The 22,754-nt window shown below is 36.7% G+C and overlaps 1 protein-coding gene across 1 annotated transcript in view; it reads right to left on the bottom strand.

The window, feature by feature from the left end:
* The window catches only part of LOC141431137 (very-long-chain 3-oxoacyl-CoA reductase-like), a 34,091-nt gene extending 15,507 nt beyond the window's left edge, over nt 1-18,584 (bottom strand). The window contains exons 1-2 of the mRNA XM_074092161.1: nt 18,271-18,584; nt 4,376-4,422 (exon numbers count right to left, since the gene is read on the bottom strand). Coding sequence (XP_073948262.1) covers nt 4,376-4,422; nt 18,271-18,424 — 201 coding nt within the window. The 5' untranslated portion in view covers nt 18,425-18,584. The remainder of the gene's footprint in view (nt 1-4,375; nt 4,423-18,270) is intronic.
* Between the last annotated feature and the right edge of the window lie 4,170 nt (nt 18,585-22,754).

Here is a 22,754-nt window from a genome sequence, read left to right on the forward strand (position 1 = left end):
GAGGTGCGAGCCGGGGTTTGAACCCATGATCCTCTGCTTGAGAGGCCACAGGTCACACCACTAGGCCACCACGGCTTTTTTCAAACCAATATACTTACCTTTAAATACATAAAAATATTCGACAAAGGACAATGCTTAGTATTATGTTTAGTTTAATTTAATACATTAGCAGGGTAAGAATCCAAACTAATGTGTTATATTTGTATTGTTTTTTAGATACAATATTTGAATTTCATACGTGAAAAAGGATAGTGGGCGGTAGGTACATTAGGTAGGTATGTTTAACTTATAAGATTAACAAGAATACACATTAGTGTCACGTCTTTGTAAATATTTGAAGTCTATAAAAAACTATCGCTAGCAGGCACAATACCAAGGTACATTTAATTTACAACTTTGGCAGGAGAAGAATACAAATCAGTTTATATTAATAGTTTGTATGAGGATTCAGTCGAATAATAAATATTACATAGATCACCTTATTTATATTCTAATCTAATAATGATTTGTGATGTTCAATAAACATATTTATATTGTTAAATATGCAAGTTATAAAATACTAAAGACATGTGGTTAAAGTAAGTAAAATACATAAGAATTGAAATGATCCGCAACTTTAGAAGCAGACCTATTCGCACAATTTTAAATAAGTTCGCACAGTTTAAATATTTTATCCCAAAGTTTGTTTAATTGTTTGTTTGTTACCTATCATATCACGTCTAAACCGCTGAACTGATTTAGATGAAATTCGGTATACAGATTGTTTGAGTCCCGGGGAAGGATATAGGATAGCCTTTATCCTGGAAAATTGTATAAGTAGTTTCCGCGGGATAGCGATAAACGAATTCTACGGGAACGGAGTCGCGGGCAACAGCTAGTCCGTTTATAAAAACTATCTGATCTTTCTTCCAATTTAAAACTAATAAGAATTTTACTCACTTTATTTATTTTGCAGAAACGTTGAAATAAAAATATCTGTAAATTATATTCGCTTCGCAGTTTTCAATTCTTTCGCATAATAGTACAAAATCCTGTGAACTCGATACGGATAAAATATTTCAATAAAATATTCCCTTAGTGCTTAGATTTACATATATGTATAATGTATGGTGAGGATATATAGTTTTACTGCGTGTTACTGCATAAAATACTATGAGAGGCACTGAATCACAATTTTATATACGAGTACCTTCTCTAGATATGATATCTTTTTAAATAAACGTTTTCTTGGAACACTTTGAAATTAGGTGGGCATGGCTCTGAAGCATTAGAACCGCTTGTAAAAATAATATAAATAATTTTAAACAAAAACATAAAACAGACTCGAAAAAAAAAGTTTAAAATAACCTAGTTTTTTATTTATGTCTATTAGAACAATATACGAGTACCTAGAGGTATACATAATACTCGCTCACACACAATATTTAAGTAAGTACTTATCAAAAATTATGGTTTTGCACATCAGAGGGAAATTTTGCCAATGCATATTTTGCCGTTATTCTGTAAAAAAAAAACTAGAAAACGAAATATTAGAGACAATGGTAGACTGCGTTCCTATATTGTTTTTTATACAGACTTGTCTTGTCTATCTTATCTTTGAATGAATGCAGGTCGCGAAGTACGTATGAATATAAAATTTTACTTCGCAACTGTGGGCGGACTTTCACTACATTGATATCCATTTGAAATATTGTATTACTTCCTCAGAAGGGATGGGTAGGGTACGACAGATACAGGGCTCAAGTTATATTATTTGAACTATGAGGACATGAAGGACTGTGTTCCTACCTCTCTGCACTTAACAAATTATTTAACAGACTGAACTGTATAATATAAACAGACTGGTACTTTTAAACTAGTCAATTGCGACCAGTAATAACGAATTGCAACATGGCACAAAGTCTCACCCTTTTCGCATAAAGTTCCCCATTTTCCCTCAAATATTTTCCCCTTTTCCCTATCTGCGGTCGGTTTTCCCCCAAATTTGCGGTTCCAGTCTACATCTTCGTCCGTTAGCTGCATAATTTATTTTTGCCTGCAGAGTGCAGACACATTATTTCAAGTTATTATGCTCGTAAAGAACTTTATACACTAGACATTTGCACTCAAAGGGCTCGTACAAGAAGTTTTACTATAGAGGTTACGTTATAATTTTAATATGAGAAATAATGTATCAACGAGTGGGAGAATCAACAAGTTACTGATAAAAATACAATATTTTATTACTTTGATTTGTAGTCGGATACAAGCTAGAATCTGCTAGAAGCTGTTTTAAAAAATGTAGTTGAGTTTGTCGCCGGATTCTTCTCAACAGAGGTTTTACTGAACGGGCAACTGGCAAAAACGGATTTTCATTTTGCTCTCAATTCTGCACACCCCGTGTAAGGCCACATATGATTTAGGGTTTTCCCGCTCTTTAAGTGCAACATTTCGCCGAGCTTAGTTAAATGTCGGCGAAAAAAGAATCATTTTTTTTTGTTACAATTATATGTCATTAAAGTTCATTAAACTACCACGCAGTCTGGCAGAGCAATAATATTAGAAATCGCCTATATATAATATAATACATATCGCCTAATAAATATAGGAAATTCACTCGACTACATTCCGATTTATAAAGTACATACCTACAACGTAAGATCTGTTTTATTTTTAACCGACTTCAGAAAAGGAGGAGATTATCAATTCGGTTGTATTTTTTTTTATGTTTGTTACCTCAGAACTACGTCATTTATGAACAGATTTGAAAAAAAATTTTGCGTTCGTCTAGAAATGTCTTCAATTAGGTCCCATAGGCACCAAATCAGGATCTGATGATTGGATCTTAAGGAAATCGAGGGAACTCTTCAAATGTTGTAGGGACATCTATAGTAAATTGGATATATTTAGTAGTAACTCGTGCATTTGCTCTTGAAAATCATCATTTGGTGAAGTGGAACTGATGATGAAGACCACAGTTGACCATCGGAGTTACTACTCAATAACAAGTATTTCACGGGTTGAATTTTAATTACTTTGACACAGTTGCCAAGCCATTTATGCTCCTCGTAATGCTTATGGTAAAACGGGTGGTGAAGTACCAGCACTCCTCAATAATGAACGTCTCGACATTGGAAAAAGCAATCTTTCGTAAAAGGTGACGAGCAGTTGATATTAAACTATTGTATCGTAGATTATATACAAAAAAGCGTGAAATAAAAATCATAACAGAAAATTGAACCGACTACAAAAAAGACATGAAAATAATTTTCTACCAGGCTGAAGTCGGTCGATGCCTCAGCACGAGTCAGCAGGACTGATTGAAGCCCAATATAAAGTGCGTAGCTGAGGTAGATGACTATAGGTCCACTGCTGGCTCGTGCTAAGGCAGAATATTCAGACTGGTAGAAAATTTTTCATGGTTTTTTAGGGTTCCGTAGCCAAAATGGCAAAAACGGAACCCTTATAGTTTCGCCATATCTGTCTATGTACGGCTTTGCTCAGGGACTATCAATGCTAGAAAGCTGTAATTTTGCACGAATATATATGTAAACTATGCCGACAAAAGGGAAAAAATAGAAATTCAAAAACAATTTTTTTTAGAGTACCCATACCAATTTTTTTTAGAGAGTAAGAGACGTAAAGTGGGGGTGATTTTTTTTTCTCATCCAACCTTGTAGTGTGGGGTATCGTTGGATGGGTTTTTTAAAACTATAAGGGAGTTGCTCAAACGACTTTTCGATTGAGTTATTTGTTTATTTTTTATTTTTTTATTCGACTGGATGGCAAACGCGCAAGTGGGTCTCCTGATTGTAAGAGATCACCACCGTCCATAAACATCTGCAACACCAGGGGTATTGCAGATGCGTTGCCAACCTAGAGGCCTAAGATGGGATACCTCAAGTTCCAGTAATTTCACCGGCTGCAAAATATTCAACTTTAAAGTGCAAATTTTCATTAAAATCGAGCATCCCCCTCCCTCTAAAATGTAAATCGGTGGGTGGAAAAATTTGAAAAAAATCAGGATGTTAGTAAGTATCAAACTTACAAGGAAAACTATAACGGTTAAGTTTTCTTGAGTTTTATAGCAGCCTACGGTATAAAATATACCTTAACTTGGAATATTCCGTACAAAATACGAAATCCTTAGAAAAATATTACTTTTTTTTTCGTAATGGCTACGGAACCCTTTTTCGGGCGTATCAGACACGCTCTTGGCTTTTTTGTAGTCGGTTAATTTTCTTGTTCTAAAATTTTATTAATCACTACAGAGTCATCTTTCACGTGTAACACAAAAAAGCGCAACATTAACATCAGGCAAATACTTACAGCAAAAGTGAAGCGCGTCCCTAGAATTGATTGATTAATTAAAATTTAATAATGATTGATTAATTACCTGTCGCGCATATTGCTTGCCAATACCGTCCGTGCAGCCGGTAACCACTGAAACAATTGATATTTCTAATTAGTTAAATTACTCTGGAACAATTAAGTAGACATAATTGTAACAAATGTAATGAGTCATCATCATCATCATCATCAGCCTATGTTCGTCCACTGCTGGACATAGGCCTCGCCCATGGCACGCCACTGAGCACGATCCTCGGCCACTCTCATCCAGCTCTTGCCAGCCGCCCTGCGAAGATCATCGCTCCACCGAGTCTGAGGACGTCCCTACGCTACGTTTGCCGATCCGTGGTCTCCCCTCAAGAACTCGTCTTCTCCAACGGTTATCGGTTCTTCGGGTTGTATGGCCGGCCCATTGCCACTTCAGCGTGCTAATGCGTAAATAATTTAAATTAAATACCTACAAAAGTAAAAGCGTAGGCACTGCATTATAAGGGGGTTTTACGGCCTAGGGTTTAAAAGAGTTAAAACTGGGTTAGATGTTTTTAATGTCAGCTCAATTTCATAAAGTACCTACTACGTTTTACATATACCTACTAATCTACTTGCTATACCTGTATTGGTATAATTGTGTAGCGAATTGCGTTATTTGCGTTGTGTCATACGAAATGCATCACATACAATTAATGGCAAATAAAGAAACTGCAATGGACTGGAGCGAATCTTCCTCTTATCAATATGATCCCAGCAGTAAATACAGATAAGGATTATGCAACCGAGAAGAGCATAAACCAACATAATATCTGATCGGAGCGCTAAGTCAACGAATTTATGTCAGTAGTAGGTACGACTGCCGCTAAGTCGAATCTGCATAATTTGTTATTGATAGTAAGGTGGCTGCGATAGGAAGTAGGTTATGTCAATAGGGGTTATTTGGAGGGGAATTGAACGTTTTGTTGACTGATGTTTATGTAAGTTATTGTCGTGATAGTAACCGAGATTGGTACAATATATAATATTGATATAATAATGATGATGAAGTTGATGGTAAAATAGTAGATTGTACAAAAAGAGCATAAAACGAGCCATTTTACCCGAGACGTTCATATTGCCACCCGAGCCGGTACAGCGAGGGTGGATAGACACGTCGAGGGGAAAATGGGTTTAATGAATGCTCGAGTTTGACACTCTGCTTTTCAGTTCGATGGCGAGGAAAGAAATAGCAACAGTGGAAACAATTGTTCACTTACTATGTACCTTTTATTGTTCATGCATTACTATATAATATAATCAATCATAGTAGATCCAGCATAAATATGAACTTTGCGAGCATGAGAAGTGAATAAAGTTTTGTTCACTTAAACCTGATTCAAAGTTATTTATTAACGAAATAAAATATATTTAAAATACCAATGAACATCTAATAGAAACTACCTACTCCATGTGAAACTAAAGGACCTCGTGGTATAGTGCCCAAAAGTAATGGGATTCGCTCCCATCGTTTGTATTTAAAAAAAAACCTTAATTTCTTACCAGCTATGTACCTATTACCCGCGGCTTGGTCAGCAAACTTCGCTTACATGTTATGATCATGTGTGCCAAATTTTATTCATATCCCTTACATGCACCGTTTCTGAGTAGGTACCCTACTTCCTCATTTATATCAAATATTAGCAGAATATTCTTTCTAAAACACTGTCATCAGGCCCACGGGCCATAGAAATATTTTACCTAACAGTTTAATTATAATAACCAAAATAGGATACTCCTACCTTCAAGCACATATTATAAATACCTCTATAGATCTATACAAAACTTTCTTCAAAAGTACCATAACCGGTCCTGCCAGCTGATGTTAGCACGTGTTTAGCGTAAAACCAACCTTGGCGTAAGGCCGTGCGAGCTAGTTCACCTTGAACTTAGGAAGGTGAAAGCTACCAGTTTATGAATCAGCTGGTTTCTTGCCAGCCGCTCGTTGTAACACTTGCAGTTGGAACTGGGCTCTACCTGCATGTTTTAAAGTTTTCTTTCAAATGCAAGGTTCTGTTGCGATAAAGTTAACTTTAATATACTTAGAATAGTGCGGTGATTTGTCGCAAATCTATATTAAAGACTAGCCGTCTTGCAATTTCGTCTCAAGTCTTTCGGATATTTTGCACTTCTTGTGACAAAAAATGGCATTGGATATGACAACTTATTAGATCGGGATATTGTGACTGGGAGTGGTATTTTTTGCTGCCTTTAGTTTCTTAATGTTTGTTGTTCTTCAACCATTCTTAAATTTAAATTAGTCACCCCATCCCATGTTCTCCACTCTCCGCTACAGGTCCCATTTCTCAACCGATTGTCGTGAAATTTCGTGAGCAATTTCGACAGTTGTATTTTGTCGATTTATAGCTTTTGGATTTTTATCAAATGACAAACATTGGGGTTCAAAAGGCAAAGACAGACTCATGAGGTTTACAGCTCACAGAGCCACTACTTTTAGATTGTACATAGATACATACAATCACGCCTATTTTCCAACGAAGGGTTACGCAGAGGCTATTTTGTTTACTGGCTACAATCCAGACATGCATATTTTGCTTCATCAACACTCATTAGTCTTTTCATGCATGCTCGCCGGTTTCCTGCTGGCGGTCTGCCGGTTAACCTGATCTTTCCTTAGGATATCCTCAATCCGATCCGATCATGGAATGCTCCACTTGGTTTCCCTTTTCCAATATTTATATTAACACATGTTCTAACTAAGTTAACATTCTTCTCTCTATATTCGAGACAACCATCATTCTTTTCTTAATCGTTCTCTCGCGTTCGTTCAACGTTTTAGATAAAACTGATTTAGTACCAGATGGACGTACCAGTAAATTCGAATAGGTACTTGTGGCTCAGGGAGCTTTTTCGCTCGTGTGTTCGGTCAATATACTCGATCCAAAGAGTCGTCCATCAGGAGGGCTACGTCGAAATTAGAAATTCGCATCATACTATCTCTCACACTCTCCTAGTAAATACCATTAGCGTGCACAGGACGGTATGATACGAACTAAATTCGAGGTAGCCCCCCTGGGCTCTTTCAAATTAGTGACTTTTTGCAGTACAGAAGCTAACCCTGATGAACAAATACTATTTTATCACAGGAACGTGCGAAGTTCCCTCGAAAAGCAGACCAAGCTGCGTAACACAGCCAGTTATAAAAAGATAAAAAGAGGTAGAAGAAGCAGACATTGTAACGGGCGCCGTTATTCAAAAATTAAACATCCAAGATAATGAAATTTCACAAATTCCAACGCCGTATTTTAAGAGCACCCTCTGTAATTTGAAACTAAGGGAATTTTAATGGAGCATCACTGCGACACTGATAAGGTACAAAAATGTTGCAATTAAAATATTGTTTTTACTCACGAGCCCTGAACGTTACGGAATTCTCGGGGAAAAGAAATAAGTAAAAATTATCTTCGAAGTTTTTCCTTTACAATTCGCTGTTTTGTGACCAGTTTTAATTTTATATCACTGCGTAAGTAATTATAGATTACAAAATTAGAAAGCCGGCCGGGGTAAGTGAGTTGAAGGGAGATGACGATTCATTGATGTTCCGTCAAAATACGTTTGACTGAATGCATTGTTCGACAAACACTGGGATCCTGGCTTGCCGTCGAAAATATGTTTCCCTAATTGATTCATTAGTGCAACTGTTCCATATGGATTTATTTCTGAAACTATACAGGATAATTATATTTAAGGACTACCCTGTAGATGTTCTCTGTCTTTTTGTCCAGTGTGTGTTGCCAGTGATAACACACAGATCTGAGACGTGGGCGCTAACGATGGGCTTCATGAGGAAGCTCAAAGTCACTCAGAGAGCTATGGAGAAGTCTATGCTCGGGGTTTCTCTGCGGGATAGAACCAGAAATGATGATATCCGCAGTAGAACTAAGGTTACCGACGTAGCCCGAAGATTTGCAAGACTGAAGTGGCATTGCAGTGCTGGGCGGGGCACATTGCTCGCAGGACTAATGGCAGATGGGGTCAGAAGGTTCTCGAATGGCGTCCGCGGATCGGGAGACGAGCTGTCGATAGGCCTCCAACAAGATGGAGCGACGATCTGGTTGGATGCGGAAAGCACAAGACCGGTCTAAGTGGAGAGCCTTGGGGGCCACTGCTTGACATGATGATCCTGTAGGTTAGGTTACTTTTATTTTTATACGAATCCTGAAGTACTTGAATCGTTTTTTCATATGAAACAGTTGGGAAATAAATCACTTGGGAAAAATATTTTGAACGAAAAAATGGAGAACCATTTACAGTATTTGCCGAGAGTTGAGTGCAAGATACTTGCATGAGTTTAATCGCTGATCAGTAAACACAGCCTAGTTTTTACTCGATTTTCCGTAGGTAAACCTAGGCGATCGAGTTTCGCCTCAGACTAAAACCCAAAAACACGCGTTTTTCCAGAGATAAGATCAATCAAACTAAATCGATTGTTCACCCACACACCCAACGGCAAATTTCATGGAAATCCTTAGAACCGTTTCCGAGATTCCAGATCGATTCAAGAAATTAGATAGGTATTAAGTTGCGAGAACCCATATATGAGTTGTTCGACGGTGGAAATCAAATAAGTTTGTATTCTCTTAGGTCCCATTTAGCTAGGAAAAGCCTTTCGATATCCAATTAAGATATCAAACCCATTAATCGGCAGTAAATATGTATCAAAATAAATCATGGATTAGGGTCTCGATGTGGATGCCCTAGGTACAATTAAAAAAAAAACAGCATAATGACAATTATGAGTATTAGCTTCCGTACCTAAAAATTAAAAAAATCTGCCTCTTCGTTACGGTTTAAAGACACAGCCCAGATACACAGACGGACGGTCTAGCATCTATCTACTAGTACACGTATAAGAGTAATGAGACTGACTGATTAACTGACAGACAACGTCTTGCCTAAACCATAGTGGCGCATTATGAAGATGAAGGGCCTTTTCGGAACTTTCACAGAATAAAGAACAAGTATAATAACTAAGTAACTATTAAGAGTTGGGAGTTGGTTATCTTGAAAAAATCAGCATATCGTCACTATTTTTAAAAAGCTCGTACCTCAAAGTCAATGTCGATAATTTTGATGAGTGAACTTTATGAACATTATTGTCAAGAGTCAATTTTGTTGACTTTCTGGTAATGTAAGTGACGATATAAAATATTAATACGAATAAAATAAAAATAAGATAGTGTGATTGTTCATGATAAAAAAATCGACCCTGTCTGATATTTCAAGCGTAATTGGACGCTATTCTTAAATTAAACAAAGTTCTAACTCGAGGTCTATGAACCCTCTTCATCATCATAAAGCAAACAAAACTTCAAACAACAGCACTCCAGGTAGCTGTTCATTCAACTAAATACTGTACCCCATAGACTAGTTCATATGCAAAATGAAACTCTGCAGTGGTCTAGAAAACTTTAAATACCTTTAAAGTGGAAATAACGTAGGTAAGTTAAACAGAACGCATGCCACGATGCTAGGCCAAGTGTGAACAGTCCCTGCACTTTTTTAACCCCCCACGCAAAAAGAGGAGTTATAAGATAAGATAACACATAAGTTTGATGCCAATGTCTGTCTAGCTGTGGCATCATAGGTCTCAAACGGATGGACCTATTTCAATGAGTTTTTTTATCCGAAAGCGAGTTTACTTGCGGTGGTGTTAAGCTATGTTTGATAAAAATCGGTTAAGCCATTTTTGAGATATTGAACTTTAAAATATAATGACAATGTCATAAATTTCTCAACTTTTTTAAGTTACATTATTATAGTTGGACTACTTAAAACAAGACGTGCAATTATCATTATTATCCGGCCCATACATGACCCACTGCTGGGCACAAGCTTCCTCACAAAATGAGAGTTCTTGAGCTGTAATGTAATGCGGATTGGGAACCTCACACACCGTAATCCACAAAGTAAATTTCGAATTTAACTTCGCACTAGCACATGAATTCCAAAAAAAACCCAAGTCGTAAACATCAATAATCTAAAGTGCATATATAACGTCTACCTAATGTTAAAATTAACAAAACAATAATTCTACTGATATTGGTTGACCTTCAGGCATTAGGTAAGTCTTTGTTTAGAATCTAAACTTTAGATGTTAATATTAAAAAGGCAGACATTGTTCTTTTACGAAGACATTTTTTAGCTCCTTAGATTCTTTCAGCTGTTCCCACTAAAGCTGTGCTGTGCGAGGATAGGTAAACCATAATCATCATCCCAGCCTATATACGTCCCACTGCTGGGCACAGACCTCCTCTCAGAATGAGAGATCTTGAACCGTAGTTCCCACGCGGGCCCAGTGCGGATTGGGAACTTCACACACACCATTGAATTGCTTCGCAGGTTTGTGCAGGTTTCCTCACGATGTTTTCCTTCACCGTAAAGCTCGTGGTAAATTTAAAATTTAATACCGCACATGAATTTCGTAAAACTCAAGAGGTGCGAGCCGAGGATTGAACCCACGATCCTCTGCTTATGAGGCCATAGGGCAAACCACTCGGCCACCACGTCTTAATAATAGGATAGGTAAATGAAGCGTTTCTATTGATTTATGAAAAACACATTCCTGGCGACACATCCTCGCACATCTCTGGTGGTAAGGTGGAAACACAGCCTTATCGCGCCCCTACGGGAATTGTGCATGTGCATAAAACTATCCTAAAAATACCAAATTTCATTTGAATCTGTTCAGTGGTTATACGGTAAAAGGTCACAGACTGACATACATAGACACACAAACATAGGCAGACAAACGTAGACAGACAGACACAAACAGACTTAGACAGACGGACATAGACAGACAGAGTTACTTTCGTAGTTATAATAGTGAAGAATACCTAAGCAAGGACAGGATTTTTTGTAAAAAATTGTTTGATAATGACAATAATCTCTATATAACTATATTTTAATTTAATTTATGTCAATATTTATTAGGGCCGCCTATTGCTTACCTCAGAAAGTCTCTGTGTATATACCTGTTTTCTGTACTGCTTACTATGTGTTGGTTGATGCATGTGCAATATAATTATTGTATTGTAATAAATAATAGGGAATTTAAGTTAATGCGTTTATGAGATTTCTTGTATCAAAAACTTCCAGCGTTTTTTACAGAACCAGTTGGCTGTTCTCCCTGACCGTCGGAGCAAAAGTTACGTTGAAAATGGTAACATTTCTTCAAGAACCTATGTACGTGGAATATTACAACAAGTGTCTACTCTAAGTGTCGAAGAGTGGAAGATTAAGGAAGTTGTACTTTATTGTTGCACATTCTACTGCTTCACTTTACTATATGAGTCGTTGAATGAAGTGGTTACAGCTTTTTCATCACACTTGCTCGTAAACAGTGTCATAACATGCAGGCTACCTTGCTTGCAAACCCCCAAATAAAACCCTCGACCTTAATGTGCTTGTCATGAAACCCGTGGTCGGTAAATGAGTCATTGCCCGTACTAATTTTGTTGTCAGGAAGCCCAAGGTCGGTAAATGAGTTTGTTACTGCATGGCGTGCTGTGCTAATAGACTCTCGTTCGTAATTTCTTATTTACCGCCCTTAAGACACAATGTACTATTAAATAGACATCACAGTTAACGCACTCACTGCCACCTGACTTCCACTGGTGCCACCGGCGCACGTGTGCGTTCAAAATGTTTGAAATGAATACTTATGTATGACTTTATGACAGCGGCACTGGGCGAAGTTCTGAAAACGCATATGTGCGTCGGTGGCAGTGAATGTATTAAGTGTTCTTGTGTGTTACAATTTTTCAATGTATAATATCAATTCTAATGATGTCAATCACTATTTAGTGATAGGACTAAGTATGTAAATGAATGAATGAATGATTTATTTGTATAATCTATTCATCCTTCAGTGTCTTATCATGTAAACAAACGTGACGTGACAGATATATAATACTTATACAATGACTAGTGATTGGAAAAGTCGAAAAAATATACATAAAACGTAACCGATTATTTTGCTATTAACATATAACATAGGTAAGTTACAGAGATTATTAACATTTCAGAGATTTTCTTTGTTTTGCCGTTAGGCGTACTTACAAATATAAGTTTATTTAAAACAATAATATAAATAAACCTAAGTACTTAAATTCAATTGTTATCACCAGGAAGTTAAAATTTAATATCGAGAAATTAATATAAGTTAAAAGAAATAAATACGCAATCCTAATTAGTCCAAAACAATAGCAAAACAATATACATCATTTTCGAATCTAATCATCACTAACATTTATTCATTTTAAATGCAATTAATATTTTTTTTTTCAATACTTATACATATAATATTCGAATAATTACTGTTTAACTCAAATAAAAAAACAAAAGAAGTACAGATTAAATTAAATTAAATAATAATAAGAAGACAAAGAAAACTTACCTAAGAAACCTTAACTAAATATATCTATAGGTCAGTTACTATAAAAATAAAAATTATAAAAAGAAAACCCCGTCCAAAAGATCTGCCTGTGGCAGAGTTCCCATGATGCCGGCCGCATTACCCCTTTGGAACGCAAGTGCGATCCGCTGGGATAAATACGTACCAGCTAAAAAAAAAATATTACTTAATTATGCTCAATCGTATTTTAATGTCGATTTGATAATACGATGGATGAGGATAGAAAGAGTGAAAGCGATCACAAGTGCGCGGGGTTAGACAATACGGTAGTTCCAATCCAATCAAAAAAGTCAGGTATAAAGTATACTTGTTATAAAGTTTCAATCTAGTCCCACAAAACTTAATCTAGGTGTGGCATTAATTACAAGTTAAATAAAAGATAGTGAGACTCTTTGAGAGCTTAGTGGAAACTTTGACAAAGCAGTGGCCCTGAGAAAGCTTCGCGACAATTTTCAATTTGTCCATTCGGAGCGATTTCTTATATTTCTAGTATCGGGAAATCTCTTCAGAACTTTGTCCAGGAAAAAGTGAAATAAGGACAGTGGTAACATTCGTAACAATGACTTCTATGAAAGTCAAGGGAAACGAGTATAATTTATTATATTCACATTAATTCGACAGGTAATTTTCGATATTGCGGTGGATTAATCAGGATTAACGGATGTTGCTCGCCCCACCAGTATCTCGCGCTCATATGTGGCGATTCAATATGTTATGATGAGGAAAATAATTTATCTGGCTTTTTAGGCCACGTAGGCTTTGTTTTTTTGTTCTCCTATAATCTATATTTTAAAAAAATACCTAAGTACTAAATACACGAACATGATATATCTTTAAAAAAATCCTGGTTATCCAGCTAATAGTATATCCATCACGTATTAAAGTAACTCCATCATTTGATTGTCTGGATTGGACACGCGTTTTTAAAATCCGTTGACGAGATCACGAACCATTAAAACCTATGACGCGATTTCACCAAACGCTCGATAAGCCCATTTGATCAGTCCCATTTGACCTCGTAAGTACGCAAATAAGTAGGTTTTTGTCTATACATTTTTTTGTTCATGTATTATGTATGTTTTTGGCTACGTGTGTATGACGTGAATTAAATTAGCACGCTGACCAATGTGATACCAGAATTAATATAAATTAACCTACCACTACTTTATTTTTTTTACGCTAGAGTGAACAGAATGAAACAGGCTCAATCCGAAATTGACATTTAAAATGAAACAATATTTTTTAAGACATAGTTGAAATGTGAACACAATGTATTTCCTGTTAAGTCCGGTGTAGGTCATTGTGTCTAGGTATGCAACCAATTCACTAGATTCCGACGACCCACGTAAAATTTAGATGAAACTTACTTTTAAACTATTTAAGTAATAAAAATAAGTTATTCTTGCGTTCTCTCGCTTTTCGCGCCAAATCAAAACGTCAGATTGCCACCCCATGCTTTAGGGATGTACGTCACTTTTAGTGATGTGGCATGTACGGCATAGTTGACGATTTCATAACAATAGTGACTCGCCTACCTGTCAGTTGAGTTTGTCCGTGATCACTATATACGCGATAGATGTATCGAAATAGAGAATTCTAACGCTATAAAACCGTAAACTGCCAGCAGCGGAGCGGCGAACGAGTTTTCTGCTCATTACGCGGCCGAGAACCGCCGCACAGTAGTTATACTATCAGGTAAATAATCCAAATAAGTACATAGGTACGAAGGTCCCAAAATAAACAAGTATCTACTAAGTACTATATATTATACTTACAAAGATTATAGCATGATTAGAAATTTTTGAAGGGCCGTGAAGTACAGTCGTGGAAACTGAATCACGTACCAAGGTGCAATCTTTTTATGATCGATTTCGCTATGATTTCTTTAGCAAATGTATGAGATGACATCATAACATTAGTAGCACAAAGGTTCCACCCTGGTACGTGATTCAGTTTCCTCAACTGTACCTGCGTAACTGGGTTTTTGTCTTATGTTTTCACGGTTTTCTGAATACCTTAATTATATAAAGATTGGGTAAGAAACCCGCTTAAAGGGTACAGTTGCTTACATAAATGCGAAAGTTGTTAACTCTCCACTCATGTGCACGCAATAAATTATATTTTTGTGAGACAAAAGCAGCTCTAATGTTTTTATATTTTACCCATTGTGATTCTGCGTAATGCCCGGTTTACATTATACCAGTGAAATCGTGCCAGTAGCGATACATTGCCGGGTCACAATCCAAACGAGTTACACAAGATCGATCGAGCACCGCAGTGTCAGCTACTGGAACGGTTTTACTGGAATGATGTGATGTGAACCGGGCATGATGAACAATGGGCAGTAAAAACGACAAACCCAAACCATGCTTTTTAACAAGCAATTATGGGGCACGCCATTTCGCCGCTCAGCATAACCTTTCCTTTTCCTATTGCATCAGTTACAAATTGACGTTCTGTACAAGCGACAAAACAGTGTGTCACCCCTTTATTTAAGTTATCTAGTTAGAACCCATAAGTCAAAATTTTCTAATGTACTAGCAGTCACAATTGGATTTACCATCTCATTCTACTGTCATTGCCACCATGCACGAGTTCGGTAATAATACAATAACCCATTCAAACTAAGACTAAGGGCACAGAACATTATAATAGTACTAGGTGTCTCGTATAAACTATCTAAACAACAGAAATCGTTGATAGATGTTTTTATTTGACAGTTGACACATTTCTTTTGATCTTATCAATAGATAGTAAAGGGAGTGGTTTGGTATCTAATAGGTATCTAAGCTATAACACTATCACATATATTATGATATTTATTATTATATTATCACTCACATATATTTTATGGCCCAGGAAGTAAGCCCTAGATTTAGTACTTATAAGATTTTTTTAAAACAAACGTAGATTATCGGCTTGCTGTAGGTAGAAGATTTGAAATCCGCTCCACCCATGACGTCACACGCCAGAAGTGTCATACCAACTTGACCACCGGGAATCCGATCCGACAAACCAACCGAAAAAAGTAATCGGTTGTATTCGCCATTTGCGGGTTCCAATTTCTTGCTGAGCGGCCCAGCTCGCTCTCTCTCCGGTAAGCTGTAAAAGCCGTCTGAAGATAACAGCAGGGGCCTGACGGTTTAGTTTCATTCATCGACGTTGTAGCGCTACCACTTGTATGATATTATTACAATCTGTGGACAGCCGCCATTTCTTTGCTGTCATGTCCTTACCCGTCATTGTGATTTAAACATTGAGTTGAGTGCGGGTATTCTCTTGCGTTCTCCTCCCGTTTCGGTCGAGTTGTAGTTCCATGAGTAGCCATCCTCCTCTGTTTAACAATACAATACTCTACTTGCGGTAGTGTTTAGTGCGAGTGATATTCTACTGACTTCCAATATGGCAAAATTCAAGTGTTGTGTTGTTGATTGTAATTCAACAAGTGCCACTCACAAACTATTTTGCATGCTCAAAAACTACTATTAACATAATCTTTGGATGTCGTTGCTAGTACCGACTAGCCTTATTTGCTGGCTTTAACCAAGAGTCAACTGTTGTTGAAACGCGTATGTGAAAGACATTTTGACCATACTCAGTTCGATCGAATAGGTGCGCGGATTCGATATTCGTATCCTTGCCTGTTCACGGAAAAGGAAATGGTTCATGGTGTACCACTCTCGTCTAAGGGTAAGTTTTTCTAACCTTTGCAATAATAGCTCCATGTTCAAAATTTTATTCAAATATAAATTTAATGGAAAGAGACCCTTTAATGAATAAATGATTAAAAACACTTGGTTGGTTTGGTTTTGGTTGGTTTATTTCATAACTTATACGAGTATGAATAAAAATTAAATTAGTACAAGACATCCGTAACACCCATTTATCGTAGAGCGCATCACTAGCATTAACTGGAGACTATCGATAGTGATTATATCGACCTGTGGAAAGCCCTACGACTGTCAAACAAGTACAACAGACTGTAAAATTTAACAGCGCTACAACGTCAATAATAGGAAACAACAATAATTGACTGTCTTTCTGTAGCTAGCTACATATTAATAATCTGTGGATAACAGCCACAGTCCGTTCGAAAAAAAAGGGTTCAAATTCTGAGGGCGTACCTACTCCGATGTTCGAAAATCGAACTTCGTATCGTACCGTCCCTCTCGCTTTTGTATTAAATAGTATACCTAAGTGTAAGAGGGGTCGAATTTCGTAGTAGCCCTGCAGTTTACCAATCCGAAAATCTATTAAGTTTTTAAGAAATCCCAGATTTCGTTGAGCAAGCATTATACATTGCTAATAAAAACAAATTATAGTAAATTAAATAACTATTAGGATGATACAAAAAGTTTTAGAACTATTTTTATTTTTAAACTAGAATTTGAAGCTAGCACTAGGACGTGTCGTGCGCCTGTTATGTCTTCACCTACCTAGATAACTGAACATCCAAAATGATGCAGGCTGCCTTTATCCCGATATTCCTACGAGATCCATGGAAAATCCCAAAATCTTTACCGCTAAATCTAGGGACACGAAATTTTGTACGTTCTTCATTAAATGCAATTAAATGAAAACCACCATGTAAATTTCGGGAATCCCCAGGGGAGGGAACATAATTTTTACTATTCTCGGAATTTCAATTTGATTGCCAGATCTAATGGTTGAAAGCGAAGCTGCGGGTAAAGACTTACCCCCTTATTCATAAACGACAATCAAACCTATTTTAGTTAAAATGCCGCTAAAATTCGTTTGTCCTTATCTGTCACTTCGACATTTGTATTTGTTAGAAAGGGACAAAGCATTTGTTAGTTAACATAGGCTTGTTAAGTTTTATGAATAAGGGGGTTAGTTATTTCGGGGTATTAGTAGGTACACGGGGTAAAATTTGGTCCCAACCCTAAAGATTTTGTTACTAGCAACACTGAACATGACATTATGACAGTGGACAATTTCACGCTTGCAGCGACATCTATTTTACTAACAGTAATACCATTAATTAAGGGACGGTGACCTCTGACCCTTTGACCTATATTAAGTTAAAATACACACTGAAGTTTTGTATTAATTCAATCTGTATACCTTTAAAACAATATTAACTCATTTACGGAAAACATTACACAGCAATTTCAGAATGTAGGTCAAAAAATAAAACAGTCCAACGCACTGTCTATGAATAATCTACGAAATGAAACTGTTACCACTGTATTAATTATTTGAATATTCAGTAAGCATTACAAATTTCACTTCCGCTTTCTACTTTCATCGAAAAACGACTGCTGTGCCGGGTAGCATATTAAATATTGAGATGACGACAAAAACGAAAATCGAAACCGAATACAAACAAAACACAACATAACACTAAACGATACTGATGAAAAAATATTAGCAAACCTTTCCGGTCAATACTTAATACAGAATGTAGAGTACACAAATAACAATAAGTATTTAAAATGCAGTGTCGATTTACTTACATGCCCATTTCCCTTTAGATTTAAAGTCCACTTTATTCACCGCAGGTCCAAGTGCATAGGTATAAATCACATCAAATAAAAACTTCACAAGCCAAATGGCAAGCACAACTAAAGCCACAATACCAAATTTACTAAGTCCGTCTAATTGAGCCATTTTGTGTGAAAACAACACGAAATATCAACGAAAAATATTTTAATAGATTGAGGTTATGTCGAGTCGCGTCGCCGGCTGACACAAATCGCGCTTGCGCACTGGCGGTCAAAGAAAGTGAGCATGCGCGGCGCGGTGCCCTCGGACTCGGACGATAAGCCGAAATGAGTGAACGATATACGAAAACGCCCGAACTCACGCACGACCACTTCCGAATGAAAGCGAGACGGGTCTTATGCGCTGTTGGCGTGTTAGAAGGAATGAAAAGATTCATTCAACTTTCAATCACTTTGGATTTTAATCAAAGATTTTAATTTTATCTTTAGTTATTATTTCATTTTTGTATTATTTTACACAATATGTACAGTCAAGTACGTAAATATGTATCTATTTAAACTAAGTACTCAAAATTACGTTAAGTATTTGATTTTACACTGGAATTTAGTCACAGAATAACTAATTATCTACTTAGGTACCACCGGGGCTACGCTACGGGGCTACCTATGCCTTTTTATTGGCAAACTGTGTCATAAAGTTTTTTGGTCAGAAATAATGAAAAATAATAAAATGAATCCAATATTTTTATTCGGTTACTTATATGATAAATTAAACCTAAAGGATAAATAATTTACATTCAATGTACTTAAATACAATATATTCACAAGCAACAATTCTAGAAAACATTCTGTAATCTGTTGCAATTTGTCTACTTAATTGAACTACGCTACGGGCTACCTACCCGGAAACTTAAACAAACAACAAAAACACCGCAATAATGAGAAAACTAGTGGAATTCGATTAGGTATCTTTATCCCGCGGGAACTGTACTATTTTTGAGGGACAAAAACTATCCTATGTCCTTCCTTCCCGGGATCCCAAACTATCTTCATACCTACCAAATTTCATTTAAATCGATTCATCGGTTTAAAGAAAGAAAAAAAAACATTTATTCACTAACATAGAAGACAAACTTAAACAACATAACCTAACCAACAAAAAGTGGGTAAGCTCCCGACATTGTCACTTCAAAGTTCAATAAATAAATATCTCATAAATGAACCGATTTTGATAAAACATGTTTAAGAACCATCGCTAAAAAACCTGCTTTCAAATAAAAAAAAACCGCATTTAAATCGGTTCACCCGTTTAAGAGCTACAGTGCCACAGACAGACACAGAGACACATAGCGGTCAAACTTATAACACCCCTCTTTTTGCGTCGGGGTTAACAAATAAAATAAAATTAATAAAAAAATATAAAATTTAAGTAGGTAGCTCGGTAGGTATGAAGAGGTTAACAGACAGACGCATATTTTGACGCATTTATTATGATAAACAAACTGAAACTAAACTGAGCTTACCTACTAGGTATACTTGGTTTGGATAGGTATTTAACCAAAAGTAAACAAAACAATGTGAATTGGTGTCTTTAATATTAAAATTCCCCCATTAAACTAAATAAAATTTACATTTCTGTATTGAAATAAACTAGTCTAGTTTGTATTACAATGATAGATAAGTAAAATGTATAAAAACCTTGAATGTACCAAATCTGGCAGCTGAAGTTTGTTTACATTTAGTTAAATACCTATTCAAACCAAGTATAGACTTTTATCAAATAGCTAAGAACCACAGCAAGGAAATTCGCTTTCACGTAAAAAAACAGCATCTAAATAGTTACATCCGTTTGAAAGCTACGATGATGCAAACATACACACAGACATTGGTGTCAAACATAAAACACCGCTCTTTTTGCATTGGGGGTTAAAAAAGTGACGAGCCAAAGTGGAAATACCGAACTAAATCTTATTTAGTAGAGATGGGATAAAACAAGGTGGAAGTTTAAGAGGTAATTAAAATTTCCGTGCAAGGAACTCGTTATCGCTCAAGATACTCATTTTCATAGCATTAATCACTTTCATAGCATTTTGGAAAATTTTAACTTGACTTAGGGCCATCGTTTATAGCTTGGCTAGCAGTATAAGGTAACTTTATCACCCTAGGGCTGCAAGTATAGGTAAAAAACTCAAGAAAGAACGACTATCAATTCTGGGTTCTTTTCTGTCTGCTATGTGGGTTTCCAAATATTTTTGTAGTGAGATAAAGTTTTGATAAGTACTGTACAAAACTACTTCGCAACTTTGGAGCCCAAAATATTATTATTCATTCATTAGATTCACATACTTTACCCAGGTACCTTGTTCACAATATTGGAAAAAAAAAAAAATCAAATGTCTCTTCTTAAGATGCATTGACCCACAAAAACCTTGTTGAATTGAAAGCTAGGTTCGTATAATAGTCAAAGGTGGATGACTCTTTGGTCTTCCGTGTTGTGGTTACGATACGGGTACCGTTGGGTAATTTATTGCGGGTTTAATGTTGTGAGATAACACTGGTATGAGTGAACACTATATAATTATGTCCCTGGTGAAGTAATTTCTCATTTATTGCTCTAGGTATTTAATAGCGAAAGAGGCAACAGGAAGTTTTTTTTGTCACGCGATGGACGTCATTACAAAAGAAAATCTATTGTGTTCGATAAATTACGTATTTGTCAACGTTTTAATTAATGTACTTTGCAACGGTTAGGATTCCACGAAAACAAAGGATTGCGTCACTGCGTGTGACAATAAAGTACCTACATAACCTATAATATCGATTTCTGATTTATAATGCATAGCTTTAAATCGCGGCTTCATCCTCGTTATAAATATCTTGGCAAGAAATTTTCACATCCTTGAGTATGGCGTAAAAAAATAAGAGTTTTTCAACCTTTTTCGTGACACGACCCCTTTAATATGAAGAAATATTTCGCGACCAACCTACTCGTTGTTTATTTTCATGTAGGTACTTTATTTAGTGCCAAATATTATTAGTTAGCATTTTCTTAATAAATATTTTTACTTATTATTTTTTACCCCCAGGGGGCCGCGACCCACAAGTTGAAAAACACTGGTATACATCAACATTTTTAAAGCACAGTTTACTCGGATACGCCATCTATTGGTTGCATTGCAGACAAAGTTACTCGTTTCATGAAATAAACCCGGATAATCGATAATCTTAAATCGAATTCAGCTCCACATTTCAAGCTTATTCGTATAGCCTCCGTTAGCCGTCGTATAGTGCCCTGCGATACGAGCCCCTGTCGAGCTAAACTCGATTTAAAACGTTACTTTTCCGGTTTTTTCCTTTAAATATGAGTGAGTCTCACGGTAGTTTCATGTTCAAAGCTAACACGTTATGTTGAAAGCTGGAGTACTTACTTCAACATTCTTGGACCGGTCAACTATAAGTAAGTTATCTATTTATAGGAATAAGTACTTATTTTTGCAACTTTTCAAAACACCACAATTTACGGGATGTCAATCCTCCTCGGGTAAACGGGGAAGGTCTTCTGTTACTTATGACCCAATTACGTTTTGAACCACCTTTTAACAAAATCACTGGCAAGAAACAACAGTTACTATTCAGTGGAGCGTGTCCGAACCTTCGGACATAACAAGGGTACAAACGGGCCCTGGCAGATAAAGGCGATGTCTGCCGTAACTGCCTATATAAAGGGACAAGGTAATTTGGAATGGGGAGTAGATCCCCTAGAAGTAATAACAAGTAAGGTCACCTGAAGGTGCGTACGATGTGCTTTGGCATCATTTGTTAATCGACTGTGCTATGGAAAGAAGGTTCATTATAAGCATTATACAATTTATTTCGGGCAACATGGCCTATACAATATATACTTACCTCAAAGACATATAATTTATAATCAATAAAAACACAAAAATTTAAAACTAATTAGTGACAAAACGGCGTACTCCGTTGAGTCACTGTCCCTACGTCGACTTAATCTGCGGCATGCTGCCCTGAAACCGCCGTCTTTCGGGCAAAAGGAAGCACTTGCGATGGTCTCCATCAGCAGTTGCGGCATTATATCAGCCGTAGGACGTTCTTGTTGAACAAAGACCTTCAGTTTCTTCGGTTGGAAGCGGCCTGCATCCACCGTGACCCGCGGCTTTAACCAGGTCACCCGTCCATCTCTTTGGTGGACTCCTACGCTGAACTTTCCGATCAGCGGTCTTTATTCGAGAACTTTTCGGCCCGAGTGGCCATCTATATATGCTCCGTGCTATAAGACCTGCCCATTGCTACTTCAGCAACCTAAGAAGATTATAGTTGTATCTGATAATGTCTTTGGCTTAGCCTGTACCTACTACAAACCCTCGGAAATATCGGTGTATTTGGTTTTGACGTCAGAACTATAAGAATTTAACCGTCCTCTTCAGCAGTACGATGTAGAAGCCAAGGGGAACTAACCACATTATTTACTTTCTTTC

Source organism: Choristoneura fumiferana, chromosome 9 (genome assembly GCF_025370935.1).
Source record: "Choristoneura fumiferana chromosome 9, NRCan_CFum_1, whole genome shotgun sequence".
NCBI lineage: Eukaryota > Metazoa > Arthropoda > Insecta > Lepidoptera > Tortricidae > Choristoneura > Choristoneura fumiferana.